At 35.6% G+C, this 16,884-nt stretch overlaps 1 protein-coding gene across 1 annotated transcript in view; it reads right to left on the reverse strand.

The window, feature by feature from the left end:
• Positions 1-16,884, reverse strand: part of CSMD1 (CUB and Sushi multiple domains 1) — a 972,765-nt gene that overhangs the window by 323,300 nt on the left and 632,581 nt on the right. Inside the window, exons 29-30 of the mRNA XM_007944438.2 lie at positions 11,930-12,048; positions 6,871-6,940 (exon numbers count right to left, since the gene is read on the reverse strand). Coding sequence (XP_007942629.2) covers positions 6,871-6,940; positions 11,930-12,048 — 189 coding nt within the window. The remainder of the gene's footprint in view (positions 1-6,870; positions 6,941-11,929; positions 12,049-16,884) is intronic.

A 16,884-nucleotide genomic window follows, 5' to 3' on the forward strand; every position in this document is an offset into this window, starting at 1 on the left:
ACCCACCAGCCACTCCTCGGAAGGAAGGTTGGGCAATCTACTTCTGTAGTGATACTGCCTCAGCAACCCAAGGAGGGGTCGCTATGAGTTGGGTCCGACTACACAGCACATAACAACATAACAACAACATTTATTGAGTAGCGTAAGTCACTATCAGTTTTTAACTGTGTTATGCTGAGATGAATACATCATTTCATTTAATTTTCATAACAACTCTAAATGGCTTGGTGTTATCATCCCACTTTGCAAAGATATTAAGAAATCTATGTAAGTCTATATGACTTAGTAAGCAGCACAACCAGAATATTATTCAAAATCTGCATGATTCTAGAACTCAAATTTTACCTAATATACTTTACTTTCTGATTGCTTTATAATTTTACAAATTAGCTAATTCTCATCACCTGGATTTACCAGGTGATGAGTGTGAATATAAATTCATAATTCTGTGCTTAACTTGGCAGCTGACATTTAATTTTTTATTGTATGTAAGTTCTTACTGTAAGGAATTGTGACTGATATCCAATATTTGCTAACAAATTATTTTTAATATTTGCTATTAACATGATAAATAATATAGGTTGAAACATATGTAATTCAAATATTTCACCATCTGTGGCCTACTAAAATGAGAGTTTCACATATTTCAAAATAATAATCCAAGTAAGTTGTAAGTTTTTTCAAGTACTCACAATAAAATATTTTATTCATATTCTAATAATGCCATTATTATGTTGTTGTTGTTATGTGCCGTTGAGTTGGACCAACTCATAGCGACCTGTCCTTGGGTTTCTGAGGCAGTGTCACTAGGAAAGTAGATTGCCCCATCTCCCTTCTGAGGTGTGGCTGGTGGGTTTGAACAGCCAGCCTTCTGGTTAGCAGTCAAGTGCTTTAGCCACTATGCTAAACATGCTTGGAAGACTTCTTTCAGAGATCTCTCTCAACATGTAATGGATTTTTTTGTTGTTTTGTTTTTTTACTGTAAAAGTAGGAAAAAAAATTAGAAAATAAATGTGGTATGAGGAAATAACTAAAAGTCTTACAAAATCAAGTGAATATGATAGTTTTTTAAGATAGAGAATCATATTTCATGTCCCAAACATGAAGTAGTGCAGTATAAGTCAAGAATTCCAGAAAAGTTTACAAAAACATCAACTTTGTTGATATTTAGAGTATAACCTTTCAATGTGACTTCTTTATGTGAAATACCAAATATTTGTCAACACCCAAGGAAATAGCAGTCAAGAAATCAGATGCCCTACTGCACTGGGGAAATCTGCTGCAAAAGAACTCCTTAAAATGGCAAAAAGCAAAGATGACAACCCCAGTGCACCAAAACCAAGCCATGGTATTTTCAGCTGCCTTACATGCATGCGAAAGCTGCACAATGAATAAGGAAGACTGAAGAAGAGATGATGCCTTTGAATTACTGTGTTGGGGAATGATACTGAATATACCATGGACTTCCAGAAGAATGAACAAATCTGTCATGGAGGAAGTACAGCTGGAATGTTCTTAGAAGTGAGAATGGCCAGACTTCATCTCACCTACTTTTTCGAGCCCACAAGCTGGTCCATGGGTGAAAACTGAGGCAGTCTACTTCTTTAAAGATTTAGAACCTGGAAAATCCTGTGGTGCACTTCTACTCTGTCCTACCAAACACACACACACACACACACACACACACACACTTCCTTCAAGTGAAATTCGACTCCTAGTGACCCCTCCTTGGGTTTCTGAGGTGACATCTCTACGGAAGTAGATTGTCCAATCTTCCTTCTGAACTCTGTCCTATTTGTTGTTGTTGTTGTTATGTGCCGTCGAGTTGGCCCCGACTCATATAGGGTCACTATAATTTGGAATTAACTTGAGGACAAGTTTGGGTTTGGGTAAGAAGCATGTAAAACATGTAAAGGAGCTCTGGTATCACAGTAGTTAAGCAGCTCGGATGCTAACCTTTTGGTCTACTATTTAAATACATCGGTCACTCTAAGGGAGAAAGACTTGATGATCTGTTCCAGTAAAGACTATTGCCTAGGACATCCTATGACACGGTTCTCCTCTGTCCTATAGGGTCATTTGGAATTGAATCATGGTACACAATAATCACAACAAGAAGAATGAGTTATATAAATTGTACTCGTTACTCTGATTATTTTTTAAAATTAGGACTTAAAATTTCCAGGTGGTAATAAGTAAAATAGGAGCTCTGGTAGTGTAGTGCCTAAGGCATTTGACTGCTAACCAGATGGCTGGCAGTTCAAATCCACCAGCCACTCCTCGGAAGAAAGACTGGGCAATCTACTTCTGTAGTGATACTGCCTGGGAAACCCAAGGAGGGATCGCTAGAAGTCTGAGACCACTCAATGGCAGTGAGGTAAGAATAGGTAAAATAGGATCTTTCTGTTGCTGTCTAATCCTAAAATGTCTCAGCTTACTCTAAAAGTAACATTATCAAAATCTTTCAAAATTAGTGAAATCTTTCAAAATTAGTCTCTGAGACTTACTGTGGTTTGTGAGTTTCCTGAAGAAAAACTGATTATTTTAGCTCTGTATTCATTTGTAAATGTTAGGAGGAAACAGGAATCAAAAAAGTTCATACTTCTTCAAACATTTTCAATAAAAGATAAAATTGATTAGATTTCCCTAGTATAAGTTAACTATCCAAATAAACCAATTTCCTTTATAATACTGAGAGAATAATGGCATATTATTTGATATAACGTCTATAGGAACTGCTTTCATTTCAAAGTTTAAAATATTTCAATTCCCATGCTTAATGAAAAGTTTTTCATTTAAAAATAAATAAGGGGATTGATGTTCCATATAAATGAATGACTGAAAGGAAGGAGACAGCTCGCTAAGATAGATATGGTTGCTATTTTCTTATATCATTTTCCATATGAAATCTGAGGGTTTAAACCTCCATAAAAATAATTTTAAGTTTTTTGGTGACATATTTAGTGCAAACTTGTCTCTTTTTTTTAACAATTAATTACTTTCAAAAAATGAGACATTTTTTACTTATAAAAAAATGTGGTGCATGTAAGATGGACATTTACTATTTCCAGGATGGGACTATCTTAAAAGGTATAGTTTGGTTTTGTCTGTTTCACGAGTTTGGTGTGTTTTCATTTCCCTCAGTGTACAATTCTGCCTATTTTACAGCTAGGGTAGTTACATTTTATATCACTAAACACCATTTAATACATACAACTTATCTGAGATGTAGGGAAATCAGGCTGTCAGAAGAACATATAACACAAAAGAGAATTATCTTGTTTTACTTGTTGGAACTTAAACAGCATACTATGACATCATATTTCCTGGCAAAATGAATCATAAACAGTATGTAGATAGATCAGAAGACACTTTTGAGTATATATTGTGCCTACAAAATTGTTTTCCTTTGTTCATATTTGTCTAAAATTATTTGTATTTGTTTCTCCTGAAAGCTCATCTGGAAATACTGAGATAGCTAAAGCCATCATTTTAGAGATAATGGACTTCTGAGTATGACCCACAGTAATATCCAAATGTTGGAAGGAGGAAGGTGACTATGAAGGAAGCATTTGTGATAGTTTTACAATGTTCCATTGCTTTCTGATATTTATTCATTTATTAGTTATTTTAATTCAAAATTATTGAAAGTCTAATATGTGCAGAAGGTGCAGAGTCATCCAAGCTGCATTGAAGGAATTGGCCAAAATCAAAGCTCCAGGAATTAATGGAATACCCACTGAGATGTTTCAAGAAACGGATGCAATTCTGGAGTGGCTCACTTGTTTAAGCAATGAAATTCAGAAGACAGCTACCTGGTCAACTGACTTGAAGTGATCCATATTTGTGCCCATTCCAAAATAGAGTGATCCAACAGAATGTGAACATTATCTAATAATATCACTCATATCACACAGAAGTAAAATTTTGCTGAAAATAATTAAAAAAAGTTTGCATCAGTGAAACAACAGAAATTCAAGTTAGATTCAGAAGAGGACATAGAATAAGGGATATCATTGTTGATGTCAGATGGATCTTGGCTGAAAGAAAAAAAAAAATCAGAAAGAGTTTTACCTGTGTTTTATTGATGCAAAGGTGTCTGACTGTGTGGATCATAATAAATTCTAGATAACGTTGCAAAGAATAGGAATCCCAGAACATTAATTATACTCATTAGAAACCTGTACATAGACCAAGAGGGAGTCATTTGAAAAGAACAAGGGGGTAGTTATTCTGTATGATTTTAATCAGGAAAGTTATGTGTCAGGGTGTATCTTTCAGTATACTTATTCAATCTGTATGCTGAACAAATAATCTGAGAACCTAGACTATATGATAAAGAACACTGCATAAGGATTGGAGGAAGACTCATTAACAACATACGATATGCAGATGACAAAACCTTGCTTGGTGAAAATACAGTGGTCTTGAAACACGTACTGAAGAAAGTCAAAGACTGAAGCCTTAAGTATGGATTAAGGCTCAACATAAAGAAAGCAAAAATCCTCAAAACTGGACAATTAAGCAACATTATAATAAATAGTAAAAAGATTGAAGTTGTCAATGATTTTATTTTACTTGGATCCACAACCAAAACCAATGGAAACAACAGTCAAGAAATCAAATGACCTACTGTATTGGGAAAATCCTCTGCAAAAGAAAAGAGTTGTTACTTTGAAGACTAAGGTGTGCATGACCAAAGCCATGATATTTTCAATAGCCTCATATGCATATGAGAGTTGGACAATGAATAAGAAAGACTTCAAAAGAACTGATGCATTTGAATTGTGGTTTGGTTGAAGAACATTGAATGTACCATGGATTGCTGGAAGAACAAACAAATCTCTCTTGGAATAAGTACAGCTGTTATGATCCTTAGAAACAAGAATGGCCAGATGTTGTCTTCCATAAATTGGTCATGTTGTCAGAAGGAACCAGTCCATAGAGAAAGATAGCATGTTTGGTAAAGCAGAGGTCAGAAAAAATGGGGAGACCTTCAATGAGATGGACTCACACAATAGCCATGTTGATGGGTTCAGGCATGGCAATGATTATGAGGATGGTGCAAGACCAGGTAGTGTTTGGTTCAGTTGTACATAGGGTCACCCTGAGTCAAAAATAATTTGATGGCACTTCACAACCCACAACTTTGGGAATCATGTGGAGAAATAACACAATATTTTAGGAGTGAAGCAATGAGAGCTTAAATATGAGGTGGTAGAGCTAAGGTAAAAAACTGAGGAAGCATTTGGGTGGTAGGATTGACAGGTATGAGAAATCCTTTGAATTTGGGAAATGAGGTAAAGGGAGAAATCTAGATCTGTGGTCTATGCAAAAACATGGATAATAATGGCAGTCACTGAAGCAGTGGGTTGGGAAAGGGAACATGTTTAAAAAAGAAAATAAGTAATGGAGGTTGGGTATATTGAGATTTATTTGACTTTGGAGCACCTATAAGGGTACCTAGGAGACACAACCAGTTTGTGTTCAAATCCACTTAGTAGTATCACAAAGGAAAAACCTGGTTATCTGCTGCTGTTAATATTATAACATAGAAAACCCCATGGAGCTGTTCTAATCTGAGACACATGGGGTAAGGATAAATTGGAGTGAACTCAAGAATAATGGATTATGGAGCACCTACAGATTTCCAGTCAGAAACCCAATGGAGGTAGCTATGAGTTGGAAATGAGAATGGCAGTGGGTTTAGATTTTGGTTTTTATAGATTTCCAAAAAACAAGAAAACCAAACTCACTGCTGTCAGGTCAATTCGACTCATAGTGACCCCCTCTTGGGTTTCTGAGGGAGTATCTCTATGGAAGTGTATTGCTGTGGGTTTGAACTGCCAGCCTTATGGTTATAAGTCAAATGCCTTAAGCACTACTCCAGATCTGGAGCTCAAAATAGAAATATGCTATAGGTACTATTCCAAATACTTATTACCTATAACAGAAACTTCTGAAAGTAAAAGGAGGTTGGGAAATGATTGTGCTGTGACAATAAGCACAGATAAGATAAAAAGTAGAATAGGCACCTGAGCTATCGGTTCTGAACTGAAAGGGTAGAACATGCACAGTTGCAAAGAGAACCAAGAAGAATACCTTAGTACTTGCCAGTCTCTACATTTCATGAATTTCCTGTAATAGAAGCAAATGATAACTACCTGGTACCTCAAGGAAGCATTAAAATTCCCATCATATAATATGGAAGCTCTGGGGGCACCACACTCTAAAAGGTTTTGGATGCTCAAGGCATAAATTCTTCCTCTTTAAATATGAAAATTGGTAGGTGGCTCCAAAAGAGGCAGACTGATTCCTCAGGCTTGATGAGAGCATTCTCATTGATGGTTGCTTCTGTGTCTTGTGTATAAAATACCCTGACTTCAATTTCAAATCAGTTATTTGTGTTTCCAAATTTTGCTTAAGAAAACCTGGATTTGCTGAGGTTAAAGCCTTACACAGAAAACTACTAAGACTTTCAGACAAGCTACTTTCATTCATTCTCATAAATTAGTAAACTGGCCTTCTGATATAAATAATATAATTCTAATTTGTCACCTTGAGCTGACAATCTTACATCTAATCTGTGTAGGCTAATATTAAAATACTCACCAAAAAACTGAGCTACTTCATCCAATGAGAGAGGATCTATATTAAATTCTTGTTATATTTCTACTACACTATTATATTATTATTATTATATAACAATTGTTTTGAAAGAAATTTAAACATTTCTTTACTTTAAATTATAAAGTCAGAAATTTAAACAAATGTATATTAGAAACCCAAAATAGTAAAACAAGGAAGTAATCATTATGCAATTGATAGTATGTATGCACAGCAACACAATTACAGAAGATGTTTCCATACCAATGCAAAGGGGAGAGGGATAATTCCAACGCCGAACAGTTCCTGGCATACAAGAAATGTGGGAACGACCCTGTTTAAAAGAAAATGAAAGAAAACTCACATACTGAAATTATAGTGTTCAATGATTAAATGTTTGGAAAAGTATTTGTCATTTTATTACAAATGTAAAATAAAATCAGAATTACTGACATAGATTTCTATTCACAATTATTAACAAAGAAAAAAATGGAGTCAAAACACCAAAAACGTCCATAATCAGTGTATTTCTTCTCACTGGGGAAAAAAAAGAAAAATCTTGTAATGTTGCTTCAAATAGGCTATATTATTGACAGGCTCATTGTCCAATGCTTAAAGAAAATGAATTCAATTGGACAAAGGAAGTTTTTGTGATGTGATGGCTTTTCGTTGGAAAGGCTGAAAATGATTAAGGACTAGTATTGATTAGAAGGGTAAAATGTCAGCAATATGTTATCTCTTTATGAAAAGGTAAATTTTGTGATTGTGCTTCATGCACAAGTCACAGGACATTGTTGTTCCACAAATAACTGGGTGAGTTTCTGCTTCATCAGAGAAGAAGACTTAATTAATATTACTATCAGACAGCCTTACAAGCTATCAAGTTAACATGACTGCAATTACATGAATCTTCACTTGAGATCTATTTTATCTTTTAAATGTATGAAACTTTCAACCTTCAACCTTCTAAATCTATTCTTGGTTTCTTTCTAAGTAATAATAATAATAAAGCAAAGAGTTAAATTCTGAGATGTTTTGTGTAAGATGTCTTTTACAATGAAAAAGAAGGTCATAAAAAGTTAGCTCTGTATATAGACTTTTATTTTTTCAGTGTCACTCTATGGCTTTATCTGTCATGCTTTCTTATCTCATGAATTTCCATTTACCACCCACAGCTGGGATATAATCAGTTGAAAAAATTACACCTTTAACTCATGTTAAATAATCTCAACAGCATTGGGAATGAATCAAGCAAGAATTTGTACAAATGCAGTTATCAATGACAAACTCATTCCCTAAGCTTAAAAGGTTTCAGACCTAATTCATATGCCACAAAACCAATTTTCTTGTACTTCCAAATATTTTTAAAAGTAGCTACAGCAAAGAAAGACAGTGTCTGTTTTCAAAGATGACATTCTGGACAATGTCTTTTCTGCTAAATTTCATGCTCCTCTGTATATACTTGTTCTCTGATCCATTAACTTAGTTATAAAAAATTTATTTATAAAATATGTACAAGCAAAGTGCAAAACTCATAAAGGTATATGTTGAAGACTAGGAATTCAAGAAACATTTATTACAAATCTCAGTAATATTCTATATTGATTTTTGTACAAACATTTCATATTAGTGATGAAAATTTTAATAATTGGTCAAAAATAAGACAGGATTCTGAATAATTTATTTGCTAGCTTTGAGCCAGCAGGATTCTTCTTTTTTTTTTTTTTTTCATATTTTAAAAGAACAGTAAACCATGTCTAGAGAAGATGAAAATCATTCAAATACGCAGGATTTACTTCTAATGCTGCATGCCCTGGTACCTTCATGACATATCCATGAATCTTTCTGGGCATATGTATTTATAGACATTTGTCAACCATGTCAGTAAAGGTAGTTTTCGTGTTATGTAATGTATGTATGCTGTCTTACAAATATATTAATTTGTTAGCAAAACTTTAAAAATCTAAAATTCTTTTTTGTTCATATGAATGAAAATCACCCACTAGTGAACTCAAAGCATGACCCTGCCTATAATGAAGGAAACAAAACAAAACAAAAAAAGCTTAGTTTGCATTTGAAAAAAAAATACTAATAGCTTGATTGGGCTCTTGTTGACCTTTATCTCTAGAAAGCATATTAAACATTCATTGTAAGAAATGTTCTTACCAAAGAATGCTGCTTTCTTCTCTGAGGGCTGTAGAAATATAACTTATACAAGAGTATTTACAGAAATTGTAAAGTAATATCATAAACAAGAGGAGAAAACAGGAACATATATGAGCAGAGCAAGTGTTAAAAGTGGGAATTTAGGAGTGGTTAGACAGAATATCCTTGGAAGATTGGGCAAACTACTTCCATAGAGATAGACTATCACAGAAACCCAAGGAGGGATAGCTATGAGTTGAATCGACTCCACGGCAGTGAGTTGAGTAGAGTTGAGACAGAATATGCAATTAATTTAGTTGGCTTAATAAATTACAATGCAAAAACTAACACTTAAAAATAGCAGTCGATATATACTGAGATTTGGTTATTGACAAGCACTGCTTTCTCTTATAAACCTAACCCAAAGAAACAAACTATATGATTATTTGCTTGTTTCTTTTTTTTTTTTTTTTTGCTTTTTTTCAGAAATTTCCCTCTAAGTAAAACTTATAATTCAAACTCTAACACGTGAAATAGGAAAGCTTTGTGTTAACAAAACGCTTGCAATGGCTTTACTAGGCTTTGTCAAGCAACTTGCTTAGATAGCAGAACTTGCAGAAGGTCTTTCCAAGTATCCATCAGAAAATATTTCCTATAGGAACATCTGTTCTACATTGCAAAGATCTGTCCATAATTTTATACAGACAAAGCAATTACTGCAGTACTTGCCGAGATCCATATAATGAATGTTTGGGCTTGTTTTCATGAAGATGCCTTTGTATATTGTTATTTTTAATAATAGCAGTAGTAACCGTTTTCATTTATCGAAGTGTACTAGGCATTTTAAAAAACATTTTATCTAAACTTAAAACCTGGGCTAATTCCTACATGTGGTGTTGTTTGATCTGCTCCTGCCTACCTCACAGGTGCTTCTGTTCCCGCTTTTGCTCTGTTGTTGTTGTTATTTGCCATCGAGTCGGCTCCGACTCATAGCGACCCCTCCTTGGGTTTCCAAGGCAGTATCACTATGGAAGTAGGAATGCCCAACCTTCCTTCTAATACTCTCTAAATTTTCACTTCCTCATCAACACAATACAAATAATACAGTATTGCTGTCATATGGCTGATTGGGAATTATATGAAATTTTGTAGGTAAAACACCTAGTATGGTTTCCAATAAGCCAAAAACCAAAGCAAACTCACTGCCATCAGTCGATTCTGAATCATAGAGACATGATAGGAATGAATAGAACTGCTTCATAGGGTTTCCAAGGCTATAAATCTTTACGGAAGCAGATCGCCTCATCTTTCTCCCATGGAGCAGCTGTTGTGTTCAAACAGTCGACCTTTTGGTTAGCAGCTGAATGAGTTAACCACTATTCCACCAGAACTCCTTACGCTACCCTTAAGGTATTCGGAATTTGCTAGCAGTTGTTACTTGATTCAATTATATAAGATATTCACTACAACACACATGCAGAAATTGAATCAGTGGTATCATCTCAATGGTATATTTTTACAACTTTTTTCTATTGTTTAAAAAAGAAAACAACTCACTGCCATCAAGTAGATTCTACTCATAGTGACCTCTCCTTGGGTTTCTGAGGCAGTACCTCTATGGGAGTAGAATGCCCAATCTTTCTTCTGAGGACTGGCTGGTGGGTTTGAACCACCAGACTTCTGGGCAGCAGTCAAATGCCTTAGGCACTACACAGCCAGAGAGCCTTTCTGTTGTTTACTTAGGATGTTTATTTATTTATTTATTTATTTATTAAGTCTGCAGAACATGGATAAAAGAAATCCCTTTGAAAAATTATTGGCTTCATATTGTAACAGACATACAGCAAAAAATATTCTTTTCCCTGAGTTAACTGAAGAGTGAAAATACAAATAGACTTAAATATTTCTACTGAAGTTGGAATATACACGTTTAGAATATCAAGTTTTATTTTTGGCAGAGAGAATTATGTAAATGACAGTAGAAAAATTTTTTCTGGGAGTAAGCTTATCCATGGTAAAGTCACAGGATAAATTACAAAAAAATTGACTACTGTTGCTATACTTTATTTTATAACTAATCTTATATGAGTTCATAATTTAAAATGCAATGTTGAAAATTTCTACCTAATATTTCTCAAAAATTATTTAAATAAATTACTTGATCACTTAGCATACTACCTCGCACATGTTAGGTACTTAATGAGAATTAATTAAATTGAATCATGAGAACAGTTTGCAAAGCAGAACAAGCACATGACTCCAACGCAGATCCAATACTTGCATTGCTTAGATAAGACCCATCAAGAGGCTGTGTAGATACTTCACCTTTTAGAATTTTAACTGCATGTTTGTTGGAAAAGCACCCATTTGAAATGAAATAACTGTGAAAATAAAATGTTCAACTTTGGGATAGTGCTGTATCATTTAGAAACTATTTTCCCATGATAATTATGACTACATGCATGCTGGGAAAATATGAGTACTGTGATTTCCATTAGCTCATAAGGTACAAATCTAGGGCTTATGTTTTAAGTAAGCTGGTTATGGTAGTTAAGGTTGTGTGTCAACTTGGCTGGGCCTGGTTCAGTGGCTGGGCAGATGGTAGTAGTTATTTCCCATGATGAGACTGACAATCAACTCCATGGTGGAATCTACCACCAGCAGCTGAGTAGCTGTTTTAGAGATGTGGTCTGCTTCCCGTATATAAGCAGCAGACTTGAGAACGGTCTCTAGCTTATAGCACACTTGAACTCTACATATAGCCAAGTCATTGGAGCAGCCTGCCATGTTCTGCCAATCTTGAGACTTTCAGTGGACTTGAATCAATGGCCTGCCATGTGGCTTGGTAGCATTGGGCCTGGGCCATTTTAGTTGTCAACCTTGGTCTTGTCAGCTTCAGCAGCCAGCAGCTGTCTGAGTGAAGAAAAGCCTCCAGCTTCAGTGGGCTGGGAGCAGGAGGCAGAGCTGAAGCCAAGGTTGAGGGACTTTGACCCAGTCCCCAGAGCCTGGCACTTTGGTCCTGGATTTAAGCCTCCAAAATTGTAAGAGAATAAACTATTTTTTCAAGACATTCCATTTGTGGTATATTCCTGTCAGAGCAGCAGTAAGGAACCGAAACACTGGCCTAGAATTATTGTGTTGAAGTTGCTTTATTAACGAAAATGCAAAAGAAAAATACCTGCAGAGTGTACCCGGGCTCACACTGAAAGGAGAGTACATCGTTCACCATGTATCGATCTCCTGTTTTGATGCCATTGCTAGGAAGGGCTGGTTCCTGGCATGCAGCAAGACCTACAGCTGTAGAGTGCAAATACCAAGACTTAGACACAATATGGTAGAGATAATAGTCTTACTCTTTAAAAAAAAAAAAAAAAAGTTGTTTCTTTTTCTATTGTTCTAACCTTGCAGAGATGGACAAAGACTTTAACGCTTTCTCTTGCTATTTTACCAAGAACAGTTTAAATGATTTAAAATCAGAGTTATGTACTAATTCTTATATATCTTATTTTCAGAATACACTGAAACAATGCTTTTTAAATAAAATGTTGTTTCCATGTTTAGTATAAAAATACCACAATTACAATGCACACATGTTTTAAATAGTCCTTAAAAAATGTTTATGTGATACCCCATGATATTTCTGTCTAGCTTTGTTTTTGAAGCATACTTAGCAGTCTTTAGCAAAAATTTTAAGTGTTAAATTTGGAATTCAGTTAAAAAAAAAAAGAACAAATATTTTATGTTCAATAGCTCTCTCTCTTTTAAAGAGAACAAAAAATTCTCATAGATTGTCTCATATTGTTTGTTTTTTGCTGTGTGTGATCCAGTCAATTCTGACTCATAGTAACCCTGTAGACCAGAACAGAAGTGTCCTGTAGGGTTTCCTAGGCTGTAATCTTTACTAGAAGAGCCCTGGTGGCTCAGTGGTTAAGAGCTTTGCTGCTGACTGGGAGGTTAGCTGTTTTAGCCCACCAAGCATTCTTTGGGCGAAAGTGTGGCAGTCTGCTTCCGTAAACATTAAAAAAAAAAAAAAAAAAAGCACTGCCATCATGTAGATTTTGACTTATAGTGAACTTATAGGATGGTTACAAGAGCTCACTAGGTCTTTTCTCTCATGGAGCAGCTGGTAGGTAGAACCACCAACCTCTTGGTTAGCAGCTTAGCACTTAACCACTGCTCCACTAGGGCTCCTTTTCTCTTATATAGGCAAGATCAATGCTTACAGACCCTGAAGATGTAATTAGATACAAAATGAATTGCATTCAGTTAAAGTGCTCACAAATAAAAAGCATCAGATAATATTGGAATTTGGTCTAAAATATCAGATGATTTAATCAGAAACCCTGGGTAGGGCAAATGGTTATTGCACACAACTGTTAACCTAAAGGCCAGAAGTTTGAGTCTATTCAGAGGCAGCTCTGAAGAAAGGCCTGAGGACCTATATCCCCTGCCCCCAAAATAAATAAGCCATTGAAAATGAAACAGAACACAGTTATACTCCTACACACATGGGTTTACCATTAGACACTTGGTTTATTATTTAATTAAATCATTTTATTGTTTTATGTAACTGTGAATTATTTAATACTGACAACTATCTGTATAAACCCATAATGTAAGAATAAGCAAATTATGCAGCTCTGGTATCATGGTGTAGTAAATTACATAGTGTGGCTTTTCAAGCCATAAACTTTATAAACTCCATGGTGGAATTGGCCATGAGCAACTGAGTAGCTCCTAATTAATAAAATTATTCACCTGGGGTATTTCTATTGAACCACCATGAAGCAATCTTCTGGGAAGTTCCCTCTCTCTCTGGTGTATAGAATTCTGAGGTTGGGACTGGTTAGTGGTCACTCTGCCAGACTCAAAAGGAGTCCTTCTGGGGCAGAAGGAGTCTCTCTAACTGCTGGCTGAGAGAGACATGCTGCTGAGAGAAATGTGGTCCTGAGAGACATGAGAGATACACGTTGCTGAGAGGCAGATATGAGAGACACACACTGCTGAGAGAGACCTTATGAGACATGCACTGATGAGAGAGACTAAGAGAGACTGTCAGCTGAGACGGTGGGCTGTGAGAGACTGAGTGCATTTCTGAACTTGAGTTGTAGCTTGTTTATTTCTTAATATACCCCATAATCTGTGAGTTCGGTGTGGCTACTGCAGCTAATTATTGAACCCAGCAGAGAGGTGCTGTAGGAGGAACAGTTGGTGTCAGGGTTGGTGAAAGGGGTGGAGGAAGGTAGCATGTCTGGCCTTGCAGGACTAGGCCTTGGGCTGCTTATGGTAATTCTGTCTTCCTTTTATGGGGTTAGAGGAGGTTAGAAGATGGCACCTCTCTGCCCCTTTGGCAGGTATTTTATAGAAGCATAAATGCATTTGAAGTGATACTAAAGATGTGTTGATTGCAAATAATCTCTTTCACCATTCACCCTAGTGTGTCTTCTCACATCCTTATTACTCCTAGGCTAATAAGTATTAATGGATTATTTATCCATACTGAGAAATAGGGACTTCTCTAGAGGAGAACAATTTAAAATGCTTTATGTAGCTTTGTATTAATATGTTAGTTTTTACTTTAATACTAACAGTAATGAATTCATCAGACTCGCTAACTGACTGGGACCCTGAAGATTAAGGCCAGGGTATAGCAAATTGTTAAAGGTGTGAATGACTACATTTAATCCAGAAGCAACAAATTAGTATGAAATGGGAGGAACAGATCTGGGCCAGGGCAGCAACATACTTTGTGGGGCCCACTGTAAAAGCAAAATGCCAGTCTTGCCCAAGGGATAAAGCCCACATGTGTGGGCATTGCAACAAGTGTATCTACTCTACTTGCATGCATGTGCCATTTTCCCCTTGGACTTTATTTAGAAAACTTAAGTTCAAAGATAAAATTTTTAAGACATGCAGCAGCAAGTATGTAATCCTTCTAATAGCTAGACTTAATGTGACTACACATATGCACACAAAGATAGCTCTGGATTTAAGCTAATAAGTCTGGAGAGACAGCACATCAGAAGCTGAACAGGCAGCACTTCCAAAAACAAAACAAAAACAGCCACTGAAAACCTTAGGTAGCAAAATTCTACTCTGACACACATGGCTTTGTCATGAATTAGAACTGGCTCTATGACAACTGGTTTTGTTTTGGTTTTATAGGCAAGATATTGTAGTAGATATGTTATAGTATTTTAATCCTCACAATAATGTCATAACCAGGGAATCTGAAGTCAAATTAGGAGGTCAAGTTTTCCAGGTATGGCCGTGTAAACAAATGCAGTATGTCGGTATTGGTACTAATGGTAAATATCCCCTACTTCCTTGCTTTTCAAAGGTTGATGTAGAAGATTGTTAGAAATGGAGACTCAGAATTTACCCCCCACCTACTGAATCAGAATTCATAGGTTAACATCACCTCAAGGCATGACTCAAAATGGGAAGAAACAGCTGCAAACATCCATTAATAATCAGAATATGGAATGTTAGAAGAATGAATTGAGGAAAATTGGAAGTTGTCAAAAACTAACTGCAATAATAAAATCGATATCCTAGGCACTAGTGAGTGGAAATGAACTAATATTGGGCATTTTGAATCAGACAATCATATGCTCTACTATGTCAGGAATGACAAATAAGAGAGGCATGGTGTGGCATTCATTGTCACAAAAAAATGTTTCAATATCTATCCTAAATTACACTGCTATTGGTGATAGGATAATATCCAACATCTACAACGAAGACTGGTTAATACTACTATTATTCATATTTATACACCAATCACCAAAGGAAAAGATTGAGGAAACTGAAAAAAAATTTTACTAACTTCTACAATCTGAAATAGATCAAACATGAAATCAAGATGTATTGATGATTACCGGTGATAGGAATCGGGAAGTCAGAAACAAAGAAGAATCATTAGTAGTTGAAAAATATGGCTTTCATGATAAAAATGACATTGGAGATTACATGATGGAATTTTGCAAGACCAATAACTTATTCTTTGAAAATACTTTTTTTCAACATAAATGGTCACTACACATGTGGATCTTGCCAAAGGGAATACACAGAAATCAAACTGACTACATCTGTGGAAAGAGGCAATGGAAAAGCTCAATATCAGTCAAAACAAGGCCAGGAGCTGACTGTGGAACAGATCATCAATTGCTCATATGCAAGCTCAAGTTGAAATTTAAGAAATTCAAACAAGCCCAAGACAGCCAAAATATGATTTTGAGTGTATACCACTTGAATTTGGAGACCATCTGAAGAATAGATTTGACACATTAAACACCAGTGATGGAAGACCAGACGACTTGGGGCATGACATCCAGAACATCATACATGAAGAAAGGAAAAGGTCATTAACAAGGCTGGAAGGAAAGAAAAGACCAAAGTGATGTCACAAGAGACTTTGAAACTTGTTCTTGAATGGAGAGTAGCTAAAGTGAAACAAAAGAGCTGAATGGAAGATTCCAAAGGGTGGCTTGAGAAGGCAAAGTAAAATATTATAATAAAATGTTCAAAGACCAAGACTTAGAAAACCAATAAAGAAGAATTCAGTCAACATCTCTCAAGCTGAAAGAACTGAAGAAAAAATTAAGCTTTGAATTGCAATATTGAAGGATTCTATGGTCAAAATATTGAACCACGAAGGAAACATCAAAAGAAGATGAAAGGCATACAGTGTCACTGAACCAAAAAGAAATGGTCACTGTTCAACTGTTTCAGGTTGTAGCATAAAATCAAGAACCAATGGTACTGAAGGAAAAAGTCTAAGTTGTACTAAACGAATTAGCAAAAAACAGGGCTCCAGGAATTGACAAAATACCCATTGAGATGTTTCAACAAATGGAGGCAATGCAGGAGAAACTTACTTATCGGTTTCTGCCAATAAATTTGGAAGATAGATTCCTGGGCAAGTGACTCAAAGGGATCCGTATTTGTACCCATTCCAAAGAAAGGTCATCCAACAGAATGTGTAAATTATTGAACAATATCATTGATAGTATATGCTATTAATGATATTAGGAAAACTTTGCTAAAGATAATTCAAAAACATTTGCAGCAGTATACTAACTAGAAACTTCCAGAAATGCAAGCTGGATTCAGCAGAGGACAGGGAATGAG

This window comes from Orycteropus afer, unplaced genomic scaffold (assembly GCF_000298275.1).
Source record: "Orycteropus afer afer isolate SDZICR_OR568_19922 unplaced genomic scaffold, OryAfe1.0 scaffold00125, whole genome shotgun sequence".
Lineage (NCBI taxonomy): Eukaryota > Metazoa > Chordata > Mammalia > Tubulidentata > Orycteropodidae > Orycteropus > Orycteropus afer.